The sequence below is a fragment of the Artemia franciscana genome, chromosome 12 (genome assembly GCF_032884065.1).
Source record: "Artemia franciscana chromosome 12, ASM3288406v1, whole genome shotgun sequence".
Lineage (NCBI taxonomy): Eukaryota > Metazoa > Arthropoda > Branchiopoda > Anostraca > Artemiidae > Artemia > Artemia franciscana.
Window position 1 is genome coordinate 16,029,203 of NC_088874.1, and position 27,869 is coordinate 16,057,071.

Here is a 27,869-nt window from a genome sequence, read left to right on the forward strand (position 1 = left end):
GACCAGATAGATGAGACCCATTTGAGGTAAATATCCAAAAACATTAGCGGAAAAATTGATTTCCATAAGGCAAGCAACATAGTACTTCCCTAAATGATCCCTGCATCTCTTGTTCACTTTATAACATAAGGGATGATTTTACACAAAGGGTAACTGAGCTGGATAGAAGAAGGCTTACGGAGAAACAGCTACTCTCATCCAGGATTGCCACTCCTTTCAATTTTTCAACAAGACCTTGGGATTTCAGTCCTGAGCTTGGCATCAAGGGTTGTTCACTTGATACTATAACTGATGACCTTACACAGAGGATAACAGAGATGGATGGAAAAAGGCTTGTGAAGAAACAGATGCTCCCAGTCAGGGTTACTACTCCTTCGAATTTTCCCCCAGGACCTTGGAATTTCAGTCCTGAGGTTAGGATAGGATGGTATTGATTTATTATACATTAAATAAGTATAAATTGCATTTCTTCCTGTTCCTACAAAGAAGAATCATAAGAAATTTGTTTACTCTGAACGAGTAGTTAACTATAATATCAACAGAGCTCTGAAATAACCTCTTTGAAACCAGTTATGTTGTGCCCATAAATATTCAGTCAATGTGTGTAGTAGTGTTGAGCAATATTGGATATCGATACATCACGCCGAATATCGATATTGAAACGTAAATATCGATATAGAAAACGATATTATTTCGGCTTTTTCTGGTATCTACCCGTGAACGTCCAGCAGAAAAGATCCAACGTAGAAAATTGTTTCACAAATGACCGGGAAGAAGAATAATCTATTCAATATACTGACTCATATATAAAGATACACAGCATGCACAGGTATGTCCATAAAACGGCATAAATCGTTCTCAATCTACGTTTAGTGAGGGTGGGCTCTTAAATGTTGGTGAGAACCTCCAAAAGGCTTGGCTAAATATAATACCTTCTAGGCTTATAGGCCTTGTTCAGATCACTTGTATATTACACCTGAGGTTCTTCTCCAAATTGAGCAAGTGAAATAGCAAGATACATAGATTGGTTCTTACTGGAATCTGTGTCAGTAGATGCAAGAGCAGAGTCAATAGTCAAGCCAGTTTCCGGGGATCACATGATGAAGTTTCAGCAGACAATGCAAGACAGGCATCGTCAGCAGCTGTATCTGTCACGTCCCAGATCTCTACATTTTCAGTAGGGAGTCTTTAGTTCCAAGAAAAACTGATCCACTCAAGTCACAGAAGTCATGTAATACGGGTCTCAGAAATACCTATACAAAATAGAAATATTCAGAAAATAGAATCGTCTCAGAAATACCTAAATTATTGTCCATGCCCGCCACCAATGTGCTTTCTGAGAGGGAAATCCAAGTCTGATTGGCTGATTAAATAAAAAAAAAACAAGTTTTTTTAACTGAAAGTAAGGAGCGACATTAAAACTTAAAACGAACAGAAATTACTCCGTATATGAAAGGGGCCTTTCCTCCTAAACGCCCCACTCTTTACGCTAAAGTTTAACTCTTTTTCTCTTAACTCTAACTTTTTTTTAAAGTAAAAAGCTTTAGCGTAAAGAGCGGGGCGTTGAGGAAGAAAAGCCCCTTTCATATACGGAGTAGTATCTGTTCGTTTTAAGTTTTAATGTCGCTCCTTACCTTCAGTTAAAAAAACTTCTTTTTTGTATTTAATTTCTGAACGTTTTTAAAAATGCATGTTTTGATTTTGGCTCTCTGCACGTAAATAATTAAAAAGAAATTTGCATATTAATTTTTGGAGGAGGCCTAGTTGCCCTCCAATTTTTTCATTACTTAAAAAGGCAACTAGAACATTTAATTTTTTACGGACGTTTTCATTAGTAAAAAATATACGTAACTTACGAATTAACTTACGTAACGAACTTATATATTCGTCTGATTTATTCCGTATAGGAAGGGGTTCACCCCCTCGTCAATACCTCGCTCTTTACGTTAAAACTTGAATTTTGTTCCAATTCCTTAAGAATGACCTTTGAATCACAAAGGCCGTAGAATAAATAGTTGAAATTACTAAAAATACTTTAGCGTAAAGAGCAAGGTATTACGAGGAGGTGAACCCCTTATATGCGTAATAATTTCTGTTTGTTTTAAGTTTTAATGTTGCTGCTTACTTAGTCGAAAAAACTTTTCATATTTATTTTTTCATTCTTTTTTTTAAATAATGCTAGAAAGTCCTGCGCCCCCTTCATTGAAATTCTCTTCTCCCATGACAAATTCCTCCATGGAAAGATCTTCCCACGTACCCCGCCTCAATTTCTCCCTCCCCCAAACCAAAAAAAAAATCCCCCTGAAAACGTCTGTACACTTCCCAATAGTCATTAGTATATGTAAACAACGGTCAAAGTTTGTAACTAGCAGCCCCTCCCACGGGGACTGTGGGGGAGTAAGTCGTCTTCAAAGACATAGTTATTAGGTTTTTCGACTATGGTGAATAAAATGGCAATCTCAGAATTTTGATCCGGTGACTTCGGGGAAAAATGAACGTGGGAGGGGGCCTGGGTGCCCTCCAATTTTTTGGTCACTAAAAAAGGGCACTAGAACTCTTAATTTCCGTTAGAATAAGCCCTCTCGCGACATTCTAGGACCAGTGAGTCGATAGGATCACCCCTGGGAAAAAAACAAAAAAAAACAAAACAAAAACAAATTAACACGCATCCGTGATCTGTCTCATGGCAAAAAATGCAAATAGGCAAATGCAAATGGGGAAGGGGATTTTTCACGGGAGAGATTTCCATGGAGGAATTTCAAGCGAGAGAAACTTTCCATTGAGACATTGGGAGGGGAGAATTTCCAGGAAAATTTTCCACGGAGAGAGGACTTCCTGCATGTTTGAAGAACGGTTAGAAAAATACTTGTTTTTCTTCTAATTAGACGAAAAACAAGTTTTTTCAAAAGAAAATAGGCTAAAAATAATTTTCCCAGCGGAATTATCCGCAAGAAGTTTTTTGGGGGGATTTTCAGCAGGGATGGAAGTGTCTAGGGGAAGGGGGGTTTTACGCGAGCAAAACTTTCTAAAGAGGAATTTTCTCTGGAGGGGGATTTTTCATAGACAGAAAATGCCGTCTTGTTAAAGTTAGGAGATTGTTAAAATACAAAAAGAAACTTCGGCGTGAAGAGGAAGGTATTGAGGAAGGGTTATATCCCCCATATACAGAACAATTTCTGTTCTTTTATGTTTCAGTATTGCTCCTTACTTTCAGTTGAAAAAAAAATATTATTTTATTTAATCACTGAGAAACTGAACCAATTATCAGGAGAAAAATATTGACATTTTGCTGAATGTTATAACCAAAAATAGCCAGTAGCTTATTTTTCTCCAACCTGAGCCCAAGCCATTCCAAATCAGAGTCTTTGGAATATGCGTTCATGTAATATAAGTTTTCCTACATTTTATTCAAAACTTGGATATTTTTTTAGCAAAATACTCTTTTGTCATTAAATTTCTTTGTTATTGAATTTTGCCAAACTCTATAAAGTTAATCTGAGAAAAAAAATAATAAAAAGTATCGATATGTCAATTATCGAAAGTAAAATATCGATATATCATTGAATCAAATTATCACCAAACACTAGTCTGTAGTACGGTGTGCCAAGTTGGCACACCTGGCACATACTTTTTTTGTTATTGAATTGCTTTGTTATTGAATTTTGCCCAACCCTAAGGTTAATCTCATCATGAAAAAACAAGAAATAAAAATCATCATAATCAATCTCATCATAAAAAAAAGACAAGAAATATCGAAGTTGATATATCGATTATCGAATATCGAAAGTAAAAATATCAATATCTCATTTAATCAAATTATTGCCGAACACTAGTCTGTAGCAGTGTGTGCCAGGTCCTGCTAAAAGATTTTATTTGTTATTATTAGCGAAACAATACATCATCAATTTCAGCATTTGTTGCTTTGCTAGTTGATTCAATTGAATAAATTCAATTGAATTCATTTTGTATAATGAAGTTAAAATCCCCGATTTATAACGAAAACAATACCAAAACTTAAAAAAAATGTAAGCGGTAAAGTCAAAGGTTTTAACAGTACTTGCCTAAATCATCCAGAATAAGCCTAATGATAAATTACTAGGACTGATATGCATATTTTCAGAAGACATTTTTTTTAAGTTTTGCCTGTTAATTTTTCGTGTTCCTAACCCAAAGAAAGATCAGCAGACAGATTCCAAGGGCCGAAATTCCCAAAAGTTTTCTCTTCTTTTACTTGTTTAAATGAACAAAAAGTGCGATGTTCCCTTGAAAATGTGTTTGGACTACTTGAAAGGTTTTTCGGGTATAATACATCCTCCCCCAACCCAATCGTATTGCCATCAATAAGAAAAAGGAAGAAGAGATACCAGGGAAGAAGATGCCAGACGTCAAAGTCAGGATAATGCAACAGACAAATCTTTAAACATATCTCCTTTTTCCAAATTTGGGAAGAGAAAGTTAATGAGTTTGGATTCAAACAATATAGACAAAAAAAAACTCTTTTTAAAACAGTAAAACTAAATGAACTATCATATATGTTTTATGTCATGAAATTCCACTACTAATAAGTATAGTTTTTCATCCTAAATCCTTCGAAGAAGATTTTCCAACTCATTATCTAGTCCAACTCAGAATGGAGCTTCATTTGCACTTTATAGAAAACTAAATAAACAGCTTAAATGAGAAATTTAATTAAATATAATCCTTTTCAATACATTTGAAAGAAATGAATTTAAGGAATAAACCATTCACCGTAATTTAGAACATATTAGACAAATAAGATTAGATTGGTTGTTACAATATAGAAAAGTAATTTCCTAGAAGTTCGAGTAGTATTTTAATTTTTTAACACTACAATGAAAACTGGAGAACTATGAAAATACATAAATTTAAATTTTCAGCAAAATATATGTGACACTCTAGCCTTTTGAAATTCGAAGTTTCAGGGGCAGTACACCACCCTCATTTGTGATAGTTTCAAAAATTTTGGGGAAGATAGAGAGGTGTGCGAATAGAGAGGAAGACAAAGGGCATCCTGTACTCATACAGATAGAAAAACCCGTCTGTGACTTGAATTTACACTTCTATCTTTCCATGTATTTAAATTTACTTAATATTAAATTTTACTATGAAGAGAAATAACAAATTTGAAAGTTAAAAAGAGAGGAAAGAAAATTTTCATTTTAAGCTTAAAATGAAAAGAAATCTGCAACTCAAAACCCACAAAAATTCAGGTTGCGTTGAAACCGAAACTTCCTTGAAAAATTATTTTATTTCATTTTTGGTAAAAGACGAAATAAGAATTCTAAATTTAGTTTACTACAGTATATTGTGACAGAAAAAAAGACTTTTTGATATGCCAAATCGCTAAATAATTTTTTATAAGCTGGAAAATTGTACGATAAGAGAAAAAAGCATTGCAAGTCTTCTCTCTCTGGTCCTCCCTCTCCTTCTCTCTTTCAGAGAGGTTTATAGTCTTTTTGTTTTTTGTTTTTAAGTTAAGTATACAAATATTAAGACACATAAGAACATAATTTTAAACTGCGACCGATAATGAGGAGAAAAATGCAAAATCCAGATATATGTGTTCCTTCTAATAAAGAAATCAGATTTTCTTTTCAAAACGCTATAAACAGAAAGAAAAACAAGAATTAGATGGAAAACCCAGGCTTTTGATATAAAAGTAAAGACAGATTAAACTTAAAAAGAACAAACAAAATCTTAATTAGCAACATATTACTTTAAGGATGATAGATCGTTGATGTGGGGCGAAACGAAAAACAAGTCGACATTGAAAAAGGTAATTAGGGAAGATTGAAAGGCAGGTGGGCTTCATGGGAGGAAGCAAAAGGTGAAATTTTGAACAGACTGTGGCGGAGGAGGAGCATGTGAAGCTGTTTTGGCCTGAAGCAGCTAAGTATTGCAATATGTAGTAGTAGTATTACCTTTAAGAATCGCCAAAATCCGAGCAATGGACAAAAACATGTACATCAAAACGAAACCGTATCGAAAAACACTAGCAACCAATCTTGGTCCTGGCCAGTGAAAGTGAACCCAAACTGAGTTTACTATTTTTGCAACAGAATCTACAAACACAGCACCGGCTAAGCAGATAAGCGGATAAACAGGGAATAGAAATCGTTCCTCCTAAAAGAGAATGAAAACTTGAGGCAAAGGTTACTACAAGAAAAAAAAGTTTAAATGCTATTTTTAGTGTGTAAATAAAGATAGAAGAGGGAATAATCAAAGAGCCTTTCGGAAGATATACATGAAAAAGAAAGAAAGTGTAATCTTTATCAGAGCAATATCCCATCATCGGATATTGCTCATACAGCTCCAATCGAGGCAAAATGTGATCTTTACCCCTCCAAAAAATGGTATTTATAAGGTGGGGCTATCAACATTCCATCAAATAACTGGAATATACAAGTGAACAAGGAACATGAAGCCGCCAGCTTTTTTTACCATTGTAATGCTCCCGAGTTTCCCCTTTCCTCTTTCTTTAATTTCTATTTTACCTTCTTTTTTGTTATTGTGTATTTTGTTCATGCATATGTTTGGGTTTGTGGTTAATCCTTATATCTGTAGTTTAGTCTTTCTGACTGTTTAGGTTTTATAATTTTGACTCATATTTCCAATTGTTTTCATTAAATTATTAATGCTTTCCAATTTTTACGCCAAAGGGCTGATGTGGAATTCCTGTTTTTAAAAGAGACTACGCAACTAACTCCTATCATCAATATCCAATCTCAAATCAACGGAGCACTATTCGCTTAAGGCACGAGATCCGTTGAAAAAAGTCTCAAAACTGTTAGGTTAGTTATGAACACTTACAATTAAACAAAGTAATCTTAATCTAATATAGGATTAAAAAACGTTTGTATGAACTTTTTGTGAAACTTAAGTCGAAAAAGCAAGAACAATATGAAAAATACTATTGGCAATTTTTAGTAATAAGTGATTAGAAAACATAGAGATTTTATTGTTCAGTAACTTAGCAAGGACCAATATTTGATACCCCCAATAAGACGCGGCATATTTGGAATCACACATATATGGACAAAAGATAAACGTTTGCATTAAGGGGAAAAGACCTAGCAAAACAAAAAAATAAGAAAGATCACAATTGCTTCTTTAGTTAAACACTGGAGTTAACAAGAGCTAAGAGCTCATATGGCACTTGTGACGAGGCAAGAACAGCTAAGAGCCAAGAGCTCATATGGTATGAGCTCTAAAAAATTCTAAGAATCAATAGATTGATTTAAAAGGAAAATCAGAGCCTTTAAAAGGAAAAGCCGGTCAGGATTTAAAATAAGAGCGCTGAGGCACGATGTCCTTCTAAAAATCAAAATTCATTAAGATTCGATCAGATGGTCGAATTTAGGAAAACGACTTTATCAAGTCAATTTTTGCAGCTCCCTGACACGCCTACCAATTTGCATCGTCCTAGCACGCCCAGAAGCACCAAACTCGCCAAATCACTGAGCCCCTCATCCCAACTCCCCCAAAGAGAGCGGATCCAGTACGATTACGTCAATTCCGTATCATGGACATTTGCTTATTCTATCCAACAACCTTCATCCCGATTCCTCCACTCCAAGCGTTTTCCAAGATTTCCCGCTCCAACTCCCCCCAATGTCAACAAATCTGGTCGGGATTTGAAATAAGAGCTTTGAGACATGAATTCCTTCTAAAAATCAGATTTCATTAAGATCCGGTCACCCGTTCTAAAGTTAAAAGTACCTCAATTTTCAACACCCCCCGGCTCCTCCAAAGAGAACGAATCCGTTCCAATTATGTCAATCACGTATCTAGAGCTTGTGCTTATTCTTCCCATCAAGTTTCATCCCGATCTCTCCACTCTAAGCGTTTTCCAAAATTTATGTTTCCCTCCTCCAACCCCCTTTGTCCCCGGATCTAATTCGAGTCGAAAAAGGAACATCTGAGACATAAGATCCTTCTATATATAATAAGTTTCATTAAGATCCGATCAACTATTCGTAAGATAAAAATACTCCAATTTTCACGTTTTCCAAGAATTCTTGTTTCGCCCTCCAACTCCCCCCAATGTCACAGGATCTGGTCGGAATTTAAAATTAGAGCTCTAAAGCACAAGATTCTTCTAAATATCAAATTTCATTAAGATCTGGTGACCCGTTCGTAAGTTACAAATACCTCATTTTCCGAATTACCCCCCCCCCCCCAACTCCACCAAAGAGAGCAGATCCAGTCCTGTTATGTCAGTCACGTATCTTAGACAGGTTTTTATTCTTCCCATCCAGTTTCATCCTGATCTCTCCTCTATAAGTATTTTCTAAGATTTCCGCCCTCCCCCCCCCCAACTGCCCCCCAATGACGCTGGATCCAGTTGAGATTGGAACTAAGAGATTTGAGTTACGAGGTTCTTCTAAATATGAAGTTTCATGAAGATCGATCACTCCTTCATAAGTTAAAAATACGTCATTTTTTCTAATTTTTCAGAATTAAAAAAATAGAGCGAATTAGTTCCAATTATGTCAATCACGTATCTAAGACTTCTGCTTATTTTTCCCACCAAGTTTCATCCCGATCCCTCCAATCTAAGCGTTTTCCATGATTTTAGGTTCCCCCCCCCAAACTCCCCTAAATATCACCAGATCCGGTCGGGATTTAAAGTAAGAGCTTTGAGACACAAGATACTTCTAAATATCAAATTTCATTGAGATTCGATCACTCGTTCGTAAGTTAGAAACACTTAATTTTTTCTAATTTTTCAAAATTAACTCCCCTTCCAACTACCCCGAAGAGAGCGGATTCGTTCCGGTTAGGTAAATCATGTATCTAGGACTTCTGCTTATTTTTCCCACCAAGTTTTTTCATCCCGATCCCTTCACTCTAAGTGTTTTCCAAGGTTTTAGGTTCCCCCTCCCAGTTCCCCCCCCCAATGTCACCAGATCCGGTCGGGACTTAAAACAATAGCTCTGAGACGCGATATCCTTCCAAACATCAAATTTCATTAAGATCTGATCAACCGTTCGTAAGTTAAAAATACTTCATTTTTTCTATTTTTTCCAAATTAACCGGCCCCCCACCCCCCCCCCAGATGGTCAAATCGGGAAAACGACTATTTCTAATTTCATTTGGTCCGGTCCATGATACGCCTGCCAAATTTCAACGTCCTAGCTTACCTGGACAGACAGACCGACAAAATTTGCGATTGCTATATGTCACTTGGTTAATACCAAGTGCCATAAAAATTGAAAAAGAGCATTTCTCACTAAACTACGTACCTGATACTAACTTAAAAAAAAGCTTCAGTCTTTCCTCCCTACCTCAAACCTTGGACACAAGTAACCTTCAAATGGGACCATTTATAATTCTCATAAAACTTATTCCCGAACCGTACCAAAACAATACTCTCCTAGACTTGAAACAAAGTTTTCAAAAAACTAGGATCTTAGTTTAGCTTACAGTAAAACCCTAGGAAAAATACTTGTTCGATTTTAGCTAGCACTTCATATTGTCGGAATTGTTAATACCATTGCGTCAAAACTACTTTTCTTGATCCTCGATTTGTCTTCTGCACACTTTGAAAATCGCAAAATTATTTTCGAGTGGTTCTTTTCTGTCATTCTGTAATGTTTCAGTCATAAATATATTATATTTGATAGACTAAACTTATTAAGCACTGCTTTTATTTGAAATGCCCAATATTATGGCTTCTTAGTTTTTAATATCTGAGATCAAGTGTTTTCGCAAATTTATCAGCTTTAGCCGGAAGATGCCATTTTTAACTCTCTATAAGTTTTATGGGAATATTATCTTTAAATTTAAATAATATCTTTAAGATGACCGAGAATCATTAACCGTAAAGACACCGAAATCATCTGTATCAGAAAGTTAATGGGTAGTAGCACGCAGAACTATATACCTTTAAAATGCTGGAACTATTTCGGTTCAATCTGAAACACTAGCTCATTGACTGAGAGCTTCGATCTGGTCAACCTGAATGGTCTTATGGGTAATACGCTAAAGGCCCAGTCGTCACAATAAAATTTGGGTACACCAGGATTTAGCTAACGCTAATTTGAGGCAATCAGATTTTTCATAGAAATTTCTCATTGGCTAAAAAATTTTAGGAGAAATTCTGATTGGCTTAGAGTAGCAATAGCCAGATCTTGGCATATAAAATCTAGTTGTGAATGGGCCTAAAAGGAGAATTGCTACCCATATCACTTTAGATATTGACAGTTATTTCATTAGCACCAGAGGTACGGCCTATACAAGGGAAAATATACGCCACACGAGCTGGATCAGCCAGAGAGGCATATAAAAATTTCACTTTGGAATTTAGTGTATGTATTACGGAGCCGTTCAAGTACAGCCAAGAATTGTTCCCAGTGGTTTTCTCAATAGTATTTTTCAGCTACTATATAGTGTAAATGAGTTGTATCACGTACAATTAGCCGCTTTAGATAAATATTTAATACCCACAGTAGTCAGGGTTGCTTTTGTTTTGCCATTAGTTATGAAGCAGTAAGTACGAGGTTTATTACTAGAGAAAAGTCGGTATTCTACATGGTTACCAAAAAATTCGTAATCAGACTTAGTAACGAACTGACAGATAGAATTTTATCGCAGTACTACAATAAACAACACTACTTATGTGTGCCACTTTCCTCAGCCACTATTTTTTTTTCTCCATCAAGTCTAATCTAGAAATCGAGGTCTTTACAAATCTTTACTAGAGGCTATTTTAAATTTTTCTTTTTTTCCGACGAGAATCATTGCATTTACAAAGAAATCTATAAAAATAATCGCCAAGGAGCCTTTCGGTTCGTTCAGCCAACTCCAACTTCCAACACATATTTCTATATAAATAAATAAACAAAAACCGGAGAATACTTTGATCATGCACGACCACTATTGGTAAATGCCTCCAAGAACTTGGCAAGACGTGTCAAGCAGAAAACTGTGATCGGGTCGTTTCACACTGTGGCCGAAGAAATACATCTGCGTTTCCCGTACTACAATGGTGAAGATCCACACCAGTTATAAACATACCCTCAAAACAATCTAGGCCAAAGTTATAAATAATGTCAGGCATTAACATTGATCGCTAAAAAAGGAAAATACCTGCAAGAGGAAGAATATTCAGTTTTAAATACACATTTCTTACTAAATCTCGAAGTCCATAATTTGCTAAAATCCTAACGGCAGAATTCTGAACGGTTTTAAGGTTTTTCAGATACGATTGAAAAGTTGAAGATCATGCTGATCAACAACATAAAAGGTAGCAATGGACAAAGGAACAAATACAAAAGTCTAAGGTCGAATTTTGGACAAATATGCTGTAAATTCCCGATAAATCCAACATCACAGGCAATTTTAAATGTTGTACAGTTTATACGATCAGGGAAACTAAGCGTCACATTCAAAATAATGTCCAAATACCTAGTCGAATACACTCTATTAATAATTGAATTTCCACATCTCAACTTATCTACCGAATAAAACTGCCAAACAATACAAAATTAGACTTCTTCTTATTCAAACTAGTCCACTTCTCAATCAAACTTATATCATGCTCAATAGCATTCAACTTTTAAGATTCAACTTTCTTCATAAGGTTCTTTGATGCAATTGTAATGAAACAAAACTCATCTGCAGAAATCAGTTAAATTTAGTGACTGGAATTTTTGCCAAAATTTATCTCTCGGTTATTAATATAGTATAGAAAACATAATTCCTAAAAACATCCGAGCTTCTTCAATCAAGCTCAAGAATACCCAGATTAACCTACAATGCTAGTAACTTATTCTTTAACAGCAAAATCTCCTTCGTTTAAAATTCAAAATAAAGAAATTGCGAGCAAAGAAAATAGTAATAGAAGTACCTTATGAGATTGACAAAAGAAGATGAAGAACCAAAGGTACATAGGTAGAAAAACAAGAAAACAATCCTTCAGGGTACGGTGATTCGGAAGTTGGTTCATGGAATAAGCAATCACCTAAAAAAAGATGAGTAGATATGTTCCCATTGACATTTATACTTTTGTTTCAATAACAATTCACACATCCAAGAATGCTTAAAGAAGACAGGCTTGTTTGAAGGAAAGGAAAGTAGATTGTACGAGTCTGAAATAGATCAGAGGAAAAGGAAGATCAAAGAATTATAAAGCTATGAACACAAAACCTTCTACTCTCATTTATGGTTTACTCCTAGTTTTGTCTTTTTTACCAATAAAATTATTAAAAATTTTTTTACACGTTCTTTTTTTGAACGGTACTTCCAAGGCCTTTTTCTTAAAGAAAAAGAAAAAAAATGGAAACATTTGCAGCAACTTTATTTACAACTTCCTTGCCAATATTTAGTCTATAATTTGGACCTTAGCTTAACGATATAATTTTTATTAAAGGGAAACATCAAAAATCTGGGTTTTGGCAGCACATTGATCGAATATTCTAAGTAAAAATGCATTTTCAGCACCCGTGTGTTGCTTGGAAATGTACTATAACCAAATGTGGAACTCAGCCACACTGACCTCTAAGATTAATTATTACAACGAAGAATACAATCAACGAGGTTAAGTGATTAAACTGAAAGTGGAAAATTCAACCAGACTACAGGCTGGCAATCCTCAGCGAGAAACTTTCTTATTTAAGTAAACAATACGTCGGTGAAAGTGACCTTCATTGTTATGCAGAGGGTTGTAACCAAAATCTCAGTGCCCCTTCAGCAGAAATCTTCCAGATCAAATATATTTACAAAAATAAAAACCAAAACAAGAAAAAAAATATAACAACATTCAAGGTAACAAGGGGAACCGCTGAGCTTTCATCTTTGCAAAATCGTCAACAAGCTGGTTGTAGTCCAAATTTTTTACTAAATCCTTTTCTCCAAATATCAAAAGGAGGTGACTGAGACGATCATCTCCTGTTGTAGCCCGCAGGTATTTTTTCACTATTTCTAGTCTAGAAAACAAACGCTCATTGCTCGCTGTTGTCTCAGGAAGTGTGGCAGCAATACGAAGTACTTTAATTACTTCTGAGTAGGCCACTGGTAATGCCTGAAGATGGTCGACAATGTCTAGAAACTTTTCCGAATTTTTCTCCTCATTGAGCAAGAAACGCTTGGCAATACCAGCTTGAGATTCGAGAAGAATGCTGTCGATATCCAGCTCACCGTAAAAAGAAGAGAAAAGCTTGAGCAGCTCTGTGTCCATAAACTTGGTTGAGCTTGGATCCAAGGCTTCGAGCGTACTCAGCACTGGCAAGTTATCTGTGAACCTTCTGTCAAATTCGGCTAGTAGAAGGTCAAAAATTTTGAAGTATTCTTGCTTCATTTCATCCGCCAAAGTAGTAGTCCAATTTCCAGATTCGATGAAATTCTTTCCTAGCGTCAAAGTTGTCACAAATTGTTTCCGATGCTTGGTGATCTTTTGAATTCTTCAAGGTCGTCCTTTCTGACCAACAGAGGAGGGTCTAGTCGCGGGTCCATTCACAGCAGGTACTTCAATTTCGAGTTCTGTTGCAAATTCTTTAGCCCTCTTGAAAAGCGATACAAATGAAGCATCTGAACGCAGGTCTGTGAGTTTGCTTCTTGTGGCCTGAATCAGGGTGCGCGATCGAGAAATAACCAAGTCGACGGCGACGGCATGGAGTTGCTGAGACAGCGATTTCGTCGCTCGCGTTATTGCTTCTATGTAGTGCAATTGGAAGGTAACAAGGAACGATTCCATCAAGAAATGATAGGCCAGGAACTGACCTATTTTAGTCTATCAACTTAGAGGAATTACTGCAAATATTCAGAATTTATAATATTAATATAATCATCTAGGAAACGGGCATTTGACAGAACTTGAGAATTAGATTATGTATCTAACCTGCTTTTAAAGTTTACAATGGTTAATAGCAAATAGTGTTATTATTATGGCCGGCAAAGGACCCTTTTTGGTGGAAGCTTGGGCCCCCTGGAAAATCTGGGGTGGGCATTTACCCACCCCTGCCCCCCCCCCAAATGGCTCCTCTGGTACCAGATTTGAACCACCCCCTTAAATTTTTGTCCGACTCGTAAAAATGTTACAAAAATACATAAAAACAAAATGTGATGTGTTTTGTAAAGTTGAAAAAAAAACAGATAACATCACAAAATGAGAAAAAAAACATATTCACACAAACACACACGCATATGCACTAACAGACAAGGGGCAACAAATGATAGCTAATCGGGGCTGTAATAGTAGAGTGAATTGTATTCATATCGCATTTTCATAGGCCACGGCCAAGATCGTATCAAGGGGGATACCAGATTTGAACACCCACCCTGAAATTTGTGTCTGGCTCGTAAAAAGGTTACAAAAATGCATTCAAACAAATTGTGATGTGTTTTGTCTTTTTTGTACACCCCCCCCCCCTCCCCTCGAAACAAATTCGGGATATGTCTTTGGTCATGGCCTTTAAAAGGGTCAATATTTGAATGTGCAAAGATGAAAAAACATCCTAAGATATTAGTTTCCCTATGAGACACAATCTATTTTAATAACGAAGTCCCAACATTATTTGTTAGCATTAAAAAAAAAAAAAAACAAACAGACAGGTAGGTTAAGCAAATACTTACGCATATTGGGAAAACTACTAAGGAACTTAAATAGACTATATTGAAATTCAGGAAACCATTGTAAATATAGAAGCTGAATGGCTCAGTGCCATAAAGATCAGGTCCATGCGAAGAAAAAACGTTGTAAAGTATAATGTTTAGAGTTGGAAGAGTCATCTTTCCATAGTAATAATACTCAATAGCCATCATTGGAGCCTAGAAAAGAGAATGTACAATCAGCCATGGTACTAATTTTTCATTGCAAGAATTGCGATCCCACCAATACGACAAGATATTTTTTTCAAGAAGGGGGGAGGTGTTATCACCAGCAAAAAGGAGTGCCAACGTGATATGCATATTTCAATAATAACAAGTAAAACAAACCTACCTTACCAACGCCGGCAAATTTGGGAATGGGGTTCAATGGCTCAAAAAGTGGTGCGACATAGATGAAAAACAGTGCAACGAAATTCAGTGGGTCAGAGAGCCACAAGACATTCTATCTGCCTAATAAGCAAATTTCATATTTTCCAAATAGCTTTCGTTTTTTCTCCAAGGATAATCGCACCATACTAAATCAATAAGGCCCACTTAAGCAGAAATTTTGACTTATATTGCCCTTTTTAGCAGCAATAAACTCCACCACAGTCGAGTACCAGTTCTTACCATTTTTTTATAACACAATTCTGGCCCAAATATATTATATTACAAAAAATGTGAGACGGCCAATCCGCTCAGAAGTATCGAAGGGTAATTAAATACACTCCCAATTTTAGAAGTCATTCTGATGCGCAGTTACTCAGTCCATAAGAAAATAGTAGTTATTACAAACTTGTATCCAGTAAAAGTATCGGTGATGGAGTATCGGAGTTGCGTATCAGCTACTAGAGTGGAGGTTAGTGGTCTTTTTGTTCGAAGATGGGTACATAAAGCCTTGAAAGGTGAATTTTCGGACTCTAATTTAAACCTTGTGATAGACCTGATTCTGATAAATTCGAAAAAGGGAATTGAACCCCGAGATTCATTTGAAAGATTGTAGTTGAGTATTTAAATATGGAAATGATGCAATTAAAATTGGAATTTGAGTGCATTCTTGAGAAGTGGATTTTCTGAAGAAAAAAAAAACATTTTCTGAAAGCATTCTTATGCCGAGATTATAGGGTTTTGGATATTTAGGATAAACAACGGAAGACATATGAATAATTTTTTTATTCACAGAAAGCATCGACCGACAAAAATACAAGAACAGTCTTTCTGTTTGCGTAAAATTACGTTTTTATGTTTGATTATCCTAACTTACAATAAAAGGCATTCAAGCCACAACAAAAAAAAATTATTTCAAACTATAATTGGCAACATTCTTTTCGTAAAGTGGATTTGAAGTGAGTAGTATCTTTCTCCTTCGAGTGATTGCAACTGAATTTGAATCAGCCATCTGTTGCTGATGCAGGTAGTATCGAATCGTGTAGAAGCAGGTTGGTACAATCATCGTTTTATCCCAAACAAGTCATTATCTAAAATGGCTTATAATAACGTATACGTTTGCTTTCTATGTGTTTCTTTTTTTCTAACAGCTTCCCTGCTTTCTTATTAGGAGTCTGGTCCTCACTATACCATGCTTTTTGTTTGTATTTCTGCAACAAGTCCCGAGCCTGCTGCAGTTGGGTCTTAATAAATAAATAAATAAACATCATTATTATATATAATTATATATATAAACCTGACTATGTGAAACAAGAGGACTTCAAGTTTCACGGAAATCGCCGAGTCCATAAAAATGTCTTTACTTATAGTTATTGTAAGTTGCAATAATAGATTTAATGAGCTCTAGCAAAAATAAGAACAAACTCGTTGAAACATCTCTTAACCAACACATCAATATGAATAATTGCAAATCAGGGTACTCCACACAGTTTAGGATATTCATATTTTGTAGCCTAGCCAAGTGCATTGGGACGGGGGTCAGTGGCGTGACTCTGTAAGCTAAACCAGAGTCGACCCAGCTCAAAATGGGTACCTGGAGAAATCTGGGGAAGGTAAACAGGAAGGGTGTGCGAAAATACAGGATGGTAGACCCCCAACCTCCCATTGCACTTCCTGGTTGAAGGGCCAAGAAACAGAGATCAGAACCGCTGGTAGGGACTGTAAAGTCCAATGCCATATTCTTTATCTTTTTTACATATTCATTCCAAAATACATTATAGTTTTTGTGCTGGATGTTTCTAAGAGAATCTAATGTAAGATCCGTGAGCAATATTACTGCTTTACAATCACAGTCATCACATCTCACCGTGCTATCAAACTAATTAAAGAAAGAATTTTTATCTGTAGTTTCCCAGGGAAATAATAAGGGAAAATAGCTTAAGCACGAGCTCTGAGATATTTATTTGAGCAGTCAGGGGTAAGAGCCCTACGTGTGCAGTAAGACATTCTATTTGCCATTAACCAAATGTTATCGTTTGCTAACATATTGGTATTGAGTTTAAAGTCTTTGGAATTGTGTCTAAGGTTTGTAGGTTCGTTTCACAAAAAGCTGAGAGCTATTGAACGTAGATGTTAATGATCTTCATAGATTTTTCTCCCCGGGTCTTAAAACGATTAGGCTGGATAAACAAAGTTATTACAAACTATCGGTTCGATTAGATATTTGATTAGGTATTTATAACTGAAAGGCAAATTTTTAACTGAAGGTGACAAAGCGAACAATACACACATTACTATGGATAGTAAATTCTACCCTTACTTTGACTCATCTTTGGATATTTTACAGTAGTAAAAATGTCATTTGGCTCTTTGAACTAAAAGGGTTGCTGGTCACTGAGGTAACTAAAAAAAAATATAGGTTCCAAATCCTCTTTCCCTCAGACTCATATATTGTGACATGGATTTTCAAGAAATCTGCTTTATTGTACATTATGACTTTATATTCAAACTGAAGATCCCTGCGCTCAAACACACGGTTTACCATTTGAAAAATAATTAAGTATTTTTCTTTCTAACCAAGATTCTTCAGATCTTTATTCTTTGTCTCAAAAAAAAATAATGTGAAAGAGGAGGCGCTCACGTTTGCGCCTAAATAACAGATGAAATACTTCTTAGGATTCTACCGCAATAACGAACTTTCCATCACGAAGACTATGCTTCATCATCGAGTGCGGGAAAGTTACTTTGAATACCTCCCGAAGGTCGTGAAACAAGAACAATTGGTTATATATTCGTGTATAAATGATGGAAGTCATCATAATTACAGTTCATAGCAGAAATGGGTTTGATCAAGACTATGTACTGATTATCTCTGATCTTCAGTTACAAATTCAAACAGTCTGCAAAAAGTCCTTGGAGATGCCACGTTGATTGGTTAAAGACCATAGACAAGAACAAGTATAGAACTTCCATCTTTTTTTTCTGGGTAGGAAAAGAAACATGCTGAATAAGGTAAAGTCTTTAGAGACTTCGTTATGTGGTAATCGTTTATATGTTTAGAACCATAATTATTTATAAGTTTATAAAATGTAAATATTTAAGGTTGAAAACTTCAGAGCAGAATAGAGATGAGATTAATTCCAGCTGGACCTGTAACTACCTCGAAAATTCTGAAGGACAACTCTGTTTTTTAATGCAAACGTAGGCTTACCAAAATCAGCATCAGTGACTGCATACTCCATTTCACGAATGAAAACAAATCCTTCCGCATAAAAACCATGTCTATTGCTATAGGAAGTCTGAAAAAGATATAAGGCAACCATTTAGAAAAAAAAAATCAATAGTAGAATCACTTAAACTTGAAGGTTTGAAGAGCAATGTCACAAAAAAAAATCAAGAAGGATAAAACATTATATAAATCAAAATAATGAAAATATTTCAGGTAAGTTACATTGTTAGGTAACAACAAGGTCAAAAAACAGAAATCTCTCAGTTTTAAGATCCCTAAGAGGGACCTTAGCGTTTCTTGAAAGATCCAATGAAGTGGAAAACTATCAGATATTTCGTAATTAAAAAGTGCACTTTTTCTACTCTCCCCCCTCACCTCCGTAGAAGAAATTCGATAAGCTTGCCTACATGAAAAATGCATATGGATACCCTCGTTTACCTTCATCACAAAAACATTAAGGCTAGGTATATACGTGGAATTTTTCATGCGAGGCAGAAGGGATGAAAATATTTAAAGTAGGTTAAATATTCAAAAATAAAATGAGAAATTTTGACAAACCGTACAAATAATGCTATTTCAAGGGAGTGTGAGCCCTTCCCTCCCTCCTCTGAGCATGTGCCAGGACCGAGCATAGATGGGTGCTCGTAAAATTGGACTGAGCAAACGCAAGGTGAAAGTGTGATATAAATATACCTGGAGGAACTTCCCTGTATACATCCTTATCCTATCTTCAGAAAAGTACAGTCTTGTTAAATTTTGAAAAATCAGAACAAACTCTAGAAACAGAAACAGACTACCAGAAGGTAGTATTTGTGTAGTTTTATTACCTGAATAAAGCCAGATAACATATAAAGATCATTATAATACACGAGCATGCAAACAGGAAAGAACCGGTAGGCCCTCCCAGCAAACATAAAATAATAGGGAAAGCTACAGAAAGAAACCATGGAAGACAAAGCAGATGCAGTTCTCAAAACATACATGAAGTCTGTCTTCAAAAATAGATCAAACCGTCTATGGTAACTAATAACTACTAATTTAGTGAACTTCTTTAACTGAATTGCTGGCCAGACTCTGCCTACTGTGATCACCAGTTATAAATGATTGCACAGGGGCTTCTACAGTACTCATGCTAATAATTATGGTATATTGATTGCTGATGACCTGAATACTAATCTGCTCAGAAATATCGTCTTTAATGATAAATTTGCATACTCTTCAAAATATTTACAGCCTTTTTCTTCCTAATGATATATGTGTGTTTTAAGTAGCTCAAGTAACTGATCTTAAGTTTAAAAGATCTAAAGCCGAACTGGCCAGCCATGACAAAACAAAGACAATAATCTGAAAGAGACTAACAGGTCTACGGCCAGTAAAGGAAAATGAAGGTTAGTTTTAGTTTTATATGTATTTTTTTATTTATATTATTTTAGCTACAGATTCTAGTTGTTTTTGTTTTTTGTTATTCTACGCTGAAGACGACTTGTTTTATACAGGCAAAATATTCCTTTGATCTTTGTTCTCTTTGTTTTTCTTTAGTGGCCATAGACCCGTTTGTCTCTTTCAGATTCTTTTCATTGTTTTGGTCTTAAGTTACTTAAATTCATAGATAACTCATAAGCTACTAAGTCTAAGCTCCACCATTCAGCTTCAGAATACCAGCTTCCAACTGTATGTAAAGTTCAAGTCTAGTGTGACTTTACAGGTTCTAAATCTTTCTCTCTCCCATGTGCTCGTACCGTAAATATTCCTTAAGATCATACCGCCTTTCCATTTACAACTATAGCAATATAAAAAATATTATACCGTCAAACTTTAATTTATAATTAGGGTTTTAAACTAAATTATTTTTTTTTAAATAACAATAAAATTCCGAATATTTCAGCTTGATATTTAAGACAAGAGACATCCTTACTTGTGCGCTGAGATTTATTAATTGAAATAATACATTGAACTTTGCTTACATGCAAGTTTTCTTTCACTTTTTTTGTAGAGCGTGTGATTATTTTCTTATTTTCTAATTTTTTCACATGTTTATTGAAGCCAAGTCCCCCCTCCCCCTGTTGATAAACGCTTTCAGAGGTGGAGTCAAAATATTCCAACTCTTATTATAATTTGAACAATAATATTTGAACAACTATAATTTGTTTCTTCACGGTCTTATTTAACGTTTCACCCGTTTTTTACTGAATGTCTGGCTGTCTTCATAAATAAGACTTTTAGGATTATTCCTCAGAAACTTCTAGAGACTGAACCTTCTCCCTTGAGCTGCTTTAGCATGATGCAGCCGTGTCAGTTTGTCTCAAACGTGTGATGCTCGATGAAGATACTGTCAACTGCTGTTATAGTACACGCATACATGAATCTTAAAGAGAAAGTTCTCACGGTGTATAACACTATTTCTGTTATTATAATTTTTGTTGCCCTCGCAAATCCACTTTGTAATCACTCTCCTATTTCAAATTAGAAATTTACCGTCCAAGGATGCTCCGTAGATGTAGAACCACTGCGTGAAACTTTCTTAAGTCAATCAATTTTGTATTGCATTTCGTTGGATGGGGTCTCAGGAATCTCTGATACAACTAGTCGTAAACTTTATTAAAGTAGAAATTTGATGCGGCTTTAACTCGTATCAGTGGCAGAAGGCAATTCGTTACCCTCAACAATTCTTCTATTCTGGCGTGATTATTTTTAACATACCTTTAATCAAGTTGAAAATTCAATTTGTTTAGCTTTTGATACTGGATCTGCACAACAGGAGGTTATGGACAACACGACTTGAGGTGCACTGGAGGTCGTAAGTGGATATCTTCATACCACATGCAAAATTGTATGGAGGACGTTTCACACTTCCTTGCAATTAATTTTTCAATGCTTGTTAATCATGCGATACTTCACGATTCTTTAATAACGTTTGTACAAGTCGTGATATAGAAAAATTGCCTGTTTGATTCTAGTATTCAAGACAATTTTTCTCCAATAGTTTTGGCTTCAAATCTGCCAGAACTGCAAGAACATCTGCTACCATTTCCTCTGGAATTTGTTTTTAGATACTCATAGTAATCAGTTTACTTATAAAAATACCTTTCAGTTCCATTCACTGTTTTCACTCCTTATGTTTATACTTATTTCTGTTTTGTTGATGTGTGTAAAACGTTTAACCGTTTAAACCACTTGACGCTTTTTAACGTCCTAAAGAAGCATGGTATTCCCTTATTTTATTTGCAATACCTTTGTTTTGGTTGACAGAACGGCTTTTATGATTCATTCGAATTCTGAGACAAGTCCACCGTTTCTTCTGGATATGGTAGTTATCCACTCTTCTGTTTTTGTTTATTGTCTTGATCTTGGTAAGTGCCTAGCCTGTGCAAGCGGAATTGGTTGCCACATTGGATCAAAATGGATTGACACTATAAGTTATACTGATGACCTTGTAGAGTTAGGCATTCGTCCCAGTGCACTTAATATATTACTCAGGATTCGGAAAAGTTAATGCTCCTGATAATGTTATTTCGTACAACACTTGGCAAGCGTTTGCTTGATGATGGTCATGTTAGCCATACCATGAGGTCAGTTATCTCAGATGCAATCTGTAGCTTAACTGGTTTAGTTATTATTCAACTGACAAAAATCTTATTTTCCATTCTTATTGTGATACTGATTTTGGAGTGCCCCATGTTTGCAATAAAACTTTTCATAACGTTTTAAACGTTTTAACGTTTCAAAGCGTCATCTCAAAACACCGTGCATTGACTTCCTGCAGTTTCTGCATAACCCAAATGGCTACGTCAATACTACTTAATTGTATGCAGATTTTAGTTTACCTATGTTTGATCACATTAATCTAGCTTCCCGCGCTTCTTCTAAACTGCTTGTGGTCCCCTTACCCCTGATAATGAGCTAATTGTGTTACTATCAGAGTCAACTTCGTATTTTCACTGCCTAATTGGCAAAAATTATACGAATCTCCAAATAATGCAGTTTGTGTATCATATTTAGAATAGGTAGAGTTTAAGATGACATTCAGCAAAATTGCCTTGCTTTAGAATTCATACTAAACAATCTAGATTTTCTTCTAAAAATTCAATAATAAAGCTTTTGGAACATTTATGATAGTTATGTGGATTCACGCTACTTCTTTTTTGCTTTCTAGAAATAAATTAAAACTAAATTTAATTGATAATAATTAGCCATGAATGCTGGTGCTGCTTTCTATTTATATTAAGGTTAATATTTAATTTGAAATGTGGGTTATCAGTTGAATGTGGTGTCTCATTTTCTTTTTGTATTAGTATTCTAATTTTCATTATTATTTCCTTTTTTCATTACTTTTATACTGTAATTTTTTGTTTTTGTTAAAGGATACCGGTTCTCGAGCATAACTCACTTTGTAGGCGTCCTTTGGAAACATTTCCATTTCAGTTATATCATGTATTATAGCATTAATTTGTAAAGCAGTGAAATTTGTGTAGATATTATAAGAACTAGAACTTGAAAACGTTTCCCTATTTATCTGTTTTTGTTGTTTGTTTATTTTTCTCTCTTTTTTTGTATATGGTCTTTTGACCGGAATAAAATATCGATTTAAATTAAATAAAGGCCAACGATGCGGAGTGGCACAAACCCATGAAAATACTGGGGGGAAGGAAAAAATGTATCTTCAAAAACTAATCTATTTTTCAATGAAAATGCCCGAACAAGATATTTTTCTAAAGAAATTATAAAGGGTAATTTACTCCCCTACCAATCGACACCCTCAGAAATGCATCTTAATTGTTAGTTTTCTCCTTTATTTATTAAATAAAATTTATCCGTTTGGCAAATGACCCGTTAACGTGACAACATGTTTGGCATTTAATTAAGACAATCTAAAAAGAAATATATAAATAAATCACCCAATAAGACCAGCAAAAGGCCAACTAATAATAGTTGATACAGCAGTGTAGAATATTGCTCTTCGATAACGTCCTGCAAACCACGATGCCATAGAATACAATGTCATATACCTGAAAAATTTAACTTCCAATTAGGTACTACTACTGCTGAAAAATCGCCGGAACATTAAGCGCTTGAGGCCAAAACACTGACAAACACTCATCCTCTATCTCCCCCTCTTAAAGGTTTCTACTTCGGCGACCTCCCAAGCAATCTCCAAGATTTTAGGTTGATATTTCTAATTCTTTCCCCGCTTTAATGTAGGCTTAATTTAACTACGACAATCAATCTATTTAAAGAGGAAAATAGAATTTAAGTAGCACAATTTAAGGAATGGCGATATGATACACAAATCTAGTAGCCATAATGAAATACTGACGCTTTTTGATGAATCAGGTCCCACACACTCCACTAAAAGAAGCAGAGAGCCAAATTGTGATTTTTATAATAAGGCAAATGTTAGAAAGTATTTTTCGTAATAATCGATACATACTGGTCCCCAAAGACTACGATAAAAGGAAGTTTATTTTTGAGAATTGAGCTGTCAAGGTGTAGCACATAAAATTGACAAAAAGCAATAAACAATTAGCAAATATACAGATTGATAGATCACAATACTGTCAGGAAAAGGTGAAAATAAAGTGCCTCGTAAGGGCATAAATTGTCGCTGGCCAGCATCTACCCCCCCCCCCAGGAAATACCCCCCATAGAATACCCACAAAAAATACCTTCCTGGAAGATCCCTCCATGAAAAATCCCCCCGCGGAGAATCACCCCTCTGAAAATGCCACCCCCCCGACGAACCCCCAAGCGGCTGGTTGGTCGCCATGCCCTTTGGAATTTATAAAAAAAGGACTAGAAAAACAGGACGCTACAGTTTTAGCTTTTTGTCCCAATTCTTTAAGAACGATTCCTGAAACACAATGGCCTTTTAAATATAATAATAGCTTTTTTTATTTCTACAAGAAAAAATGCGTAAAAAGCGAGGTTTTGAGGAGGGGGCAATCCCTTTCCTGTACGTAATAATTTCTGTCCGTTTTAGGTTTTGATCTTGCTCCTTACTTTCATTTGAAAAACTTGTTGTTTTTTTATTTACTTACTTACAGATAGTATTTGTTAATGGGAAACATACAGAACAAATTTTTTAAACAAAATTAAAGAGCTTTATCAAACCAAACATAAGGAGAAATAAAGTAAAATAACCTTATAGAAAAAGTCTAATAGAGTCTAATAGAAAAAAAAACTATAAAATACTTTTTCTACGAATAAGACCGTGTCAATAAAAAACGAAAGTGTCAATAAAAAACGTGGAATATTTTCCTTGGGGTTGGGGCTACCCTCCAATGACATTCCGATGAGTCTTGGCGGCGGGGTAGGATTAAATATGGAAAGGTGATACATCCAAAATATATTTCTAAACATAGATAAGGGCAAAACATAAATTACTTGCATTGAAAACGAAGACGGTAGAAAGGCAGAACCAGATATGAACATCCCATTGCCAAATAGTAGAAACAGAAAAGTTAACAAACCAACGTCCTTTCCGAAGCGCCGCATTGTCTGCCTGTAAGGAGAAAAATAAAAATAGCCTTAAACTCCGAGAACTGGAAAACTCAGAAAAGTAAAAGCAGTTAAAGAAAGAGATAGAGAGAGAGAGAGAGGGGGGGGAGGGAGGGAGAGAAAAAGAAAGAGGGAGAGAAGATGTAGAGGGAGAGATTGAGAGAGGTACGTGGTGCTATCTCGTGTGGTACCGTCTGCCATAATTAAACGGGCAGCAATGATATGTTTCTTGTTCTTCGTATCGTCTTAGGCTGTTTCTTCTAATCTTAGCAAAGTGCTTGAATTTCTTTTTCTGCATTTTTTCAAATAAATGTTAAATTTGGGATAAATACTTTTGGCTTTTAGAGGGCTTCCCAAAGAATTATTTCTTCTCTTTTAGACAAAGCTTCAAAAAAGCAAACGGGGTGGCGTGTAAACATTTGCTTTTTATCTTCTTTTTTCAGAGCTTTTAAATAAGTTATGCAGAATAAGGTATATTTTCTGGCTTCCAATTACTTATCTCCTAAAGTATTCGTATGTGAACTCTCTTTTTTCGTTTTAGAACATAAGTTTTAGTTTAAATCCACAAATTCACGCGAGGCAAAGATAGATAGATAGGTAGTTCATTTTAGTCTAACAACACAACGACATGGTGGAATAAAGAAAAAAAAGAGAGACGAAAAACAATACTTCAACAATGAGCGATCAAATTATGGTTGTTGTATACATTCCTAACTCAAATATTACACGCCACAGCTGGAAGTCATAAAGATGTTCAAAGGCATCTTTTCTAGCATTAACTTCCTGCTCTGCCACAACTTTACATAGATCAGGAATTTGATACTTATTCAAAAGAGGTGAATTTCCGTCGAAGAGCGGCATACGTATAAGAAACGCAAACATCTGCATGACTCGGATTTAACTTGTTGTCTCTCTGTTTCTGTGAACCATTCCCAAAGTCAGGAAAGATAAAGGACATTTAGTAATGCCACGGCTCTACTTAGCTTTATCAGAATTTGCTGATTGTAGGAATACTTCACCGGGGCTACTTTAGCATAGCTTACCTTCAGGTTAGGCCCAGGAGTATGAAGGCAAAGAGTTCAAGTAATGTTCTTATCTTAGCTGTACAGAAGACCTAAGTATTTAATCGAAGACGACGCAATAGACAGAAAATAATAAAGAATTTTCAAGTGACATTGGAAAAATTTTAATTTTTTTCCAATAATAATAAAAATTCCTGTTCTCACGAAAGGTTTTGTTGATCGAAAGTTGTCAATAAGTAAATCTATTCTTGTGATTGCTGATCAACTTTGCGTTAACCAGAAAAATCCCTGAGGTCCCAGCTTTTCTTAAGCAAAAGACGTACGTAAATGTAAAAAAAGGAAACATGGCAGACTCTAACGTGTCATGCATAAAGTTTGGGCGTCTCAAAGAGCTATTTTACTGATGGAAAAAATGTTGGCCCATAGGTTTTTAGATTCTTTTGGTCCCAAAAAGAAGAAAACAAGTCAAACTTGATTTCTGTACATTCAGCTGATACGACTTATTCTTAGGAAGTTTAACAGCCTTAATTCTAGAGTAAAAAATACGTAAAAGGTTTACTAGTTGCATATCAGACTCATAAATTTTAGTCGATTAATCTTTGCGCCTTTTATCTTGAACTTTCTTGTTCTTTTTCGGCCGATTCTGGATATGTAATTTTCATTGATTTCATATTTATGAATTACAAACGATGCACATTTAAAACTGTTTGTGTAAATGAGATTTCAAGACATCCTAACTAGGTAAATTGCTTTCGAGTGGTAAGCCCAAACCTGAAAACTAAATCTTTTAGGAATCAATGTTAGCAGAAACATTTTCCGCTATTCATAAAAACAAAAGAAGTAAGAAAAACAAGACAAAAACAAACGTTGTTAATGAAACTTCGAAACTTTGAAATCTCCAAAGACAAATAATCCCTTAAACCTGAAGTTTTCAATTTTTTTTTTCATTTTTACCAAAACGAATGGGAAAACAACAAGGCCGAGGAATTTTCAAGACACCCTGCAGCTTACTCTTTCTCTTAAAGCCTTTATGCATCTTCTTCAAATTCAGAAGTTAAGAAGAGCATCAACTGAAAAAAAGCGTTGCTATTCAAATTTTTTTGTGAATGTTGAAATAAGGTTGTTAAAATGAATTAACAACTACACATACGACCACAGTCCATTCGCTGGTGAGTCAAAGCATCAGAGCTTTGGAATCTTCCTTAAAAATAGGAATAAAAATATTTAAAAAACAAAAAAGTGAAAGCCACTTAAAATTTAAGCCTAGCAGGGCTAAACCGAACAAATCTTACCGACAAAGAAATAGCTCTCCGCTGAGACACAAGCAGGCAAGGTAAAAGCGAACACCATAGAAAACCATAATCCTATATCCTGCTAACCAGTTAAAGATCGCTGCGGGTATAAGATGAATTATCAAATATGAATACGAACGAAGTCCAAACACTGGTGAGTACTCCCATGTTTGAAATCCTTTACCATATAGTAGGTTATGAAGCTGAAAAAAAAATTTTATTAACTGATTTCTACGCAAGAGTTTGACATCTCCCACCAAAGCCTTGTAACATAAAAGTTTAGCATTTCGAGAAAATCATTCATATTCTATGTTCCTAGGTCACCTTTGGTAACGATATTATGTGAACGCCCCTTGTATTATGTAATAATATTATTTATGGAGAGTTCTAGAAGATTGTTTGGACTAACCAACAATGCAGCTGGTAATTGATTAAAGTTAAGGCTAAAAACATACGATCAATTAATTGACATTGCAGAAAATGTAACTACTTTTTACCCTTTTTACTACTTAAATAAGACTTCAGATCTTTTATTACGAGGTTTTTTTAGAAACTCAATATGTAATTTTTTTTCGAAAGTTTATTTGCTTTTACTGGAACACAACAAATAGAAGAAATTATTTTCATTATACACATTTAAAAGATACAGTCTTAATGTAGCATATTCCAACTCTAGACAGAAACGATTCTCACAACAGTGCAGTATATTACTATTATAGAATTTTATAAACCCTTTAGAATTTAAGAATTTAATAAAAAGAATTTAATAAACCCTTTTTTTGTGTGAAGGTGTAAATGGCAGAAACAGAAGTACTTTTCGTCTCGAGGTGTTAC

General features: G+C 35.2%; 2 protein-coding genes across 2 annotated transcripts in view; both read right to left on the minus strand.

Moving 5' to 3' along the window:
• Positions 1 to 27,869, minus strand: part of LOC136033741 (alpha-1,2-mannosyltransferase ALG9-like) — an 86,321-nt gene that overhangs the window by 48,429 nt on the left and 10,023 nt on the right. The gene's annotated exons all lie outside the window — the stretch shown is intronic.
• On the minus strand, positions 5,943 to 27,238 carry LOC136033745 (alpha-1,2-mannosyltransferase ALG9-like; the record flags this gene model as incomplete). The annotated part of the gene is given in 7 exon segments (XM_065714643.1): positions 5,943 to 6,144; positions 11,873 to 11,986; positions 14,596 to 14,790; positions 18,209 to 18,296; positions 23,122 to 23,232; positions 24,608 to 24,725; positions 27,036 to 27,238. Coding segments are annotated over 6 exon segments (763 nt in total), but the record flags the coding sequence as incomplete, so codon positions are not given.